This window comes from Nicotiana attenuata, unplaced genomic scaffold (genome assembly GCF_001879085.1).
Source record: "Nicotiana attenuata strain UT unplaced genomic scaffold, NIATTr2, whole genome shotgun sequence".
Lineage (NCBI taxonomy): Eukaryota > Viridiplantae > Streptophyta > Magnoliopsida > Solanales > Solanaceae > Nicotiana > Nicotiana attenuata.
Window position 1 is genome coordinate 401,232 of NW_017670818.1, and position 5,913 is coordinate 407,144.

At 37.8% G+C, this 5,913-nt stretch overlaps 1 protein-coding gene across 1 annotated transcript; it reads left to right on the plus strand.

The window, feature by feature from the left end:
* The first annotated feature begins 3,323 nt into the window (after positions 1 to 3,323).
* On the plus strand, positions 3,324 to 4,093 carry LOC109243625. The gene is made up of 2 exons (XM_019410586.1): positions 3,324 to 3,635; positions 3,764 to 4,093. The coding sequence occupies exons 1-2, from the start codon at positions 3,324 to 3,326 to the stop codon at positions 4,091 to 4,093; spliced, it is 642 nt and encodes a 213-aa protein (XP_019266131.1).
* Positions 4,094 to 5,913: the final 1,820 nt, after the last annotated feature.

Genomic DNA, 5,913 nt, shown 5'->3' on the forward strand with positions numbered 1-5,913 from the left:
ATTCCGGAAGTTGCAGTAGGTCCGTAATGTCAAATATGACTTGTGTGCAAAATTTGAGGTCAATCGGACGTGATTTGACAGGTTTAAGCATCGAAAGTAAAAGTTGGAAGTTCTAAAGTTCATAAAGCTTGGATTGGGGGTTGATTCATGATTTTAGCGTTGGTTGATGTGATTTGAGGCCTCGAGCAAGTCCGTAATGTGTTGTGGGATTGGTTGGTATGTTTGGTTGGGGTCCCGGGGGCCTTGGGTGGATTCCGGGTGGTTAACGGATCGAAAGTGGAATTTGGGAAGGCTTGAGATTTGCTGCTTCTGTCATAACCGCATCTGCGGTTCTTGGACCACAGAAGCGGGACCGCAGATGCGGTCAAAAGCTCGCAGAAGCGGAAGGGGCCAGGTCCAAGGAAAACCACAGAAGCGGCCCAGGGACCGCAGAAGCGGTTCCGCTTAAGCGGCCCCCAGACCGCAGAAGCGGTCAGTTCCCTCATGCCCAAAACCGCAGAAGCGGTTAGATAGTTGCAGAAGCGACATCCGTAGAAGCGGAAATTGCACCGCAGAAGCGGAACACCTGGAGGTAGTAAGGTTGTTTTAAATCGTGAATGGAGTCATTTCTCTAATTTGGTTCATGGCTTGGGGCGATTTGGGGAGCTCCAAAGAGTGGAACTTCGTCATCTATATAAAGGTAAGTTATCCCCATCACTTTTGAGTTAAATACATCAATTGTGTATGGATTTAAGCATGAAAATTAGTGTAAAAATGGAGGTTTTTGGTGGAAACCTAGAAAATGATATTTTTGGAATTTAGCCACGATTTTGAGTATGGAATTAGGATAAAAATATATATTTGAGTTTCTGAGGTCATGGGTAACCTTTGTCTTCGAGAAATTTTGGATTTCGGGCACCTAGGCCTGAGGGCATTTTGGTCATTTCACTAAGCGGAGTTGGGAATCTGTATAATGTTAATTTCTAACAAGTATTTGAGCATGTTCTCATTAGTTTGTCGTTAATTGGCTAGTTTTGGTGCATTGTGCGTCGGTTCAAGCCTTCAGAAGAATGTTGAATGCCGGTTATGAGTCTTCGGAGCGAGGTGAGTCTCCTTTCTAATCTTGTGAGGGAGAATTTACCCCATAGGTGAGTTAAATTGGTTATGTGCTCCTATTTGTGGGGGCTACGTACGCACGAGGTGACGAGAGTCCGTGCGTAGCTGCTATTATGCTATTGTCCGGGTAGCTAGGACCCAAAAGCATGAATACTTGGATTATTTGTAAACTCTTTGATAGTTTAAATTGCTTATATCACATGGAACTTGTAAATGAATTTCTAAAGGGATTTAACCTTACTTCTTAAAATTTGTTAAAAGAGAGTTGGATATATTATGATAAATACTCCTTGATAAGTTCTTACTTGATTGATTGAGCATGTATCTCTATGTGTACCTGCGTCGCATGTATAATTCGCGAGCAGGGTATGTGTTTATTTTATGTTGACCGCGTCGCATGATTAATTCGCGAGCGGGGGAAATAGATGCATCTATAGGCGCGCCGTCGACCCTCGGCAAATGCACATTTACTTTCTGTTGGATCGGGCCATCGCCTTGGTATGATTTGCGCATGATATCTTTTGTATATTGATGCATGAGAAATCTTAAATGATGACATTGCCTTTCATGGCTTGAGATGAACTGAGTAAATGAAGAAAAGTAAAATCTTGAAAATCCTTTGTTAATTGTTAAAAGGTGTTTACCTATTTTACTGCTTCGTGAATTAGAACATGCTATATGAGTCCATGATTTCCTCACACATTTAGTATATTATTATTGGACCGCTAGTGAGTGTCCAGGTTGACCATCTCGTCTCTACCCCTTCGGGATTAGGCGGGATACTCACTGAGTACACGTTGATTACGTACTCATACTACACTTCTGTGCATTTTTGTTGCACAGGTATATTTTACATTTGGTAGCAGCACGGATGATTTGGGGACTTGGTGAGCTGCATTATTCGAGACGACCCGCAGCTAGAGTAGTTCCTTTCCAGTACCTTACTTATTTATTCTCTGTCCACTATATTTCGGACAGACATTTGTATTTTTATTGCCCTTATTAGTAGTTGCTCATGCACTTGTGACACCGGGTTCTGGGATGGTTTTTCTTTGAATGTTGCGTATTATTAGTTATCTCTTCATTTGAATTGAAACAGAGGTTGTATGTATATGAAAAATGGAAGTAAAACTCTTAGATTTTTAAAATTATTAAAAGAGAAATTAATGGATGAGTTGGTTGGCTTGCCTGACAACGGTGTCCGGCGCCATCACGACCCGTAGTGGATTTGGGTCGTGACAGCAACTAGCATAAATGATTCTACTATGTTCAAGGTTAGAAAATTCAACAGCTTGCACACATGCTCTTTGAAAAACAGTACATTCATACAACGCAAACTTACTGCCATGGTAGTTGGTAGCATGGTTATTCCAAAATATGCTGATCCTAAGACAATTTACACACCAAAAGACATACAAACTGATATGTTGTCTGAACACGGCGTGAACTTAACATACATGCAAGCTTGGAGAGCAAAGGAAAAGGCTTTGGAGTTTTTGAGAGGTCATCCTGCTGACTCCTACAGCAAATTGCCTAGTTATTTGTATATTCTGGAGAAGACTTATCCGGGGTCTGTAGTTAAATTGAAGAAGACGGACGATGACTGCTTCTTGTATGTATTTGTTGCAATTTGTACTTCAATCAGTGGTTGGGAATATTGTAGGCTAGTTGTAGTAGTTGATGGGACCTTCTTAAAGTCAACATACAGGGGAATAATGCTAAGAGCAGGTATTGTAGTTTTACTGTAGAAATATTGTAACTTGTCTGTTTTTTGTAGTACTTGTAGATTTATTGTAGATATATTGTTGAAAAGTTGTAGTTTGTATGTATATGTCTTCCTCTGCTATTTTTCCTGNTATAGTTTGTATGTATATGTCTTCCTCTGCATTTTTCCTGCAGCCAATTAATTGCTTTTGCCACATAATGTAGGTACCATATTACCATTGGCATATGCTGTTGTTGATTCAGAAAATGACGCATCATGGAAGTGGTTTTTTGAGCAATTCAAACATGCATATGGTGAAAGACCAAATATGTGTGTTGTTTCGGATCGGAATTAGAGTATTATGAAGGCAACATCTATTGTTTATCCTGGCATGCCACATTATTCTTGCATGTGGCGTATTTGGACAAATATAAGGGCAAAGTTCAAGAAGGGTCATCTAAAGTTAAGCGAATTGTACTTTGCCACGGCACGTTCATACACGCTTGATGAATTTAATGAAAGGATGTCAAAGATTGAAGAGATTGACCCGCGTGTTAAAGCATACTTATACGATATTGGCTATCATAGATGGTCTCGAGTACATGCTACGGTGAACAGAACTTGGACTATGACATCAAACATTGTAGAGTCGTTGAATGCGGTAACAAAAGATGTAAGAGAGCTGCCTATAGTAGAACTATTAGAGTATATGAGGACTCTTCTTGAACCTTGGACTAAAGAAAAGTTATTGAAAGCAAAGGGTACATTCACATACCTTGGGTTTAAATTCAACAAAGAGTTGGATGACAACAGAACATTGTCGCACAAGCTTAGAGTAAGATCTGATCATTTATTGCATCAAAATAAATTATTAAAAGAGAATGTAGATAATTTGTAGATATCTTGTAGATATTTTTTATTTAACCGTAAATGAAATATTTTTTGCTTGTAATGTAATTGTAGGTGAGGGCTTCAATACACTACATCCATACAGTACTAGATGGTGTGAGGCGCTATATTGTTTGTCTTGAAAACAAGAGATGTAGTTGTGGGCAATTCCAGTTTGATGAACTTCCTTGTCCACATGCTTTGGCTTCTTTAAGACACAGGGATGAGTCTTTTGAACAATATTGTTCTCCTTATTACACAAGGGAGAACCTCTTGCGTACTTATGAAATACCAGTAAATTCCCTACCTGATGAAAGCAAATGGAATGTGCCACAACATATAACTGAAGAAGATGTAAATCCACCTTCAGGTGGGAAAAGACAGCCAGGAAGACCTCAAAAATAAAGATACAAAACATATGATGAAGTAAATTCAAAGAAGTACAAGGTTTCATGTGGAAACTGCGGAGTAGAAGGGCATAACAAAAGATCTTGCAAGAATGCTCCCAAAAAGAAATGAAATTTTATGTAGTAAACTAAATTTTTCATAAAAATTGTTGATGAGTTCAGGAGAATTATATTTGATGTGTAATAGTTGAGGCACCTTCAACTCTTAATGTAGTTAGTTTGATTTTTTTTTTTGTTTAATTAGTATTCTGTATTGATTTAATACTTTCATAGCTTGATTGGTTTGTGAATGATTTCTATATATGTAGTATACAATTGTTTTATTATCTCCAGCACCCATCGATAGCTGTTCTTGTCCTTCTACAAGTTATCTACAAAAAAGCTACAAAATAACTACATAATCTGGAGTTGACAGAGTAACTACATAATAATTAAGTTGAAAAGGAGTTAACCAGTAACAATAATTACTTTCAACAAGTGAATATAAAAACAGCAGGATGTTTCCCCATTGATCGAACTAGTATATTGGATAGAATAAAAAAATAAAGGGCGAAATAATTGTAGCACAAATCTGCTACAATTAAACTTCAACAATCTTGTTCATAAACTTGTCTACTATCTTTCTACAAAACTAGCTGCAACTACACAATTTAACTACATGTTCCATACAAAAAATTGCAACTAATTCTTCTTCCTCAAGACTTGTGTTTTCTCGTTCACAACTGGTACGCCTTTTTTCCTTGCTAATCTGCCAGTCACCTCACTTTCACTAATTGCACCATTCTCTTGCTTCTTCCTAAGGTAGTCCCACAGTAGCGCTCCATAGCGTCTACGATGTTGATCAATATCAGAAGGGTCATCCGCAGGAACTGCTAGGTCTCCAATGCTGACATACTCTGCAAAGGCAGCAACATATACACCACAGTCGCTGCAAAAATAAAAAAGTGTCAATATTTAGCAAACAATGAACAAAAAAATGTTAAATAAATAGAAAGAAATAAGATTATTCATACAGTGATCCTTCTTTTTGCTGTGGTATCTCTCCAACTATCCATTGAATGTCTATAGGGTCGGTAACAATTTTTTCAATGTATGCCTTTGTGTTCTTGAAGTTGATGTCTGAATGCTTGCCATAAAAACCGGAGCATGACAAGTAAAGGGGGATCATAACATAAAACTTGGTGACTACAGATTCAACAATAGAGTGATTATGTGAAGAGATCATAGAATCATACACATAAAGAACCCTATCAACAATGTCAAAAACAACCAACAGCCAGCGGAATTTTTCTACAATGTTGACGGCCATGATTGCATAATCAACTTGATCCCATGCAACATTTGCGAGTAATCTGTACCCCAATATGTATTCTGCTACGACGTCCTGGGGTTTGAAAACAACAAACTTCTTTTCTCGAGGAAAATTGATGAACTTATTATAAATTTGTTCAATTCTAGTCTTGAACATACAATCAATGGTAGTAAACCTTATCTTGTTGTGGGGGCCATACTTTCCTCTTTTCCTCAAGTAGTACATTATAACATCAATGTGCTGCAACAAAAACAGATTGCATTTAATTTATTCCTTTTAATAATTATCTACAAAAAAACTACAAAATAACTACAATCACATTTTGATTTAAATCAATATTATAAATTATCTACAGAATATCCACAAAAATCTACAATTTTATTTGTTTTAAATCATTATTTGTCACGACCCAAACCCCGAACCCGGTCGTGATGGCGCCTCTCGTGAAGACAAGGCCAGCCGACACTTTCCATTTCCAATTACTAACAGATAAGCATATAAGAACA

Excerpts from the sequence above, each read along its gene's own strand:
- LOC109243625 (XM_019410586.1), top strand. The coding sequence starts at position 3,324 with ATGTCAAAGATTGAAGAGATTGACCCGCGTGTTAAAGCATACTTATAC. Across the intron at positions 3,636-3,763 it reads CATTGTCGCACAAGCTTAGA|GTGAGGGCTTCAATACACTA; the intron begins GTAAGATCTGAT and ends ATGTAATTGTAG.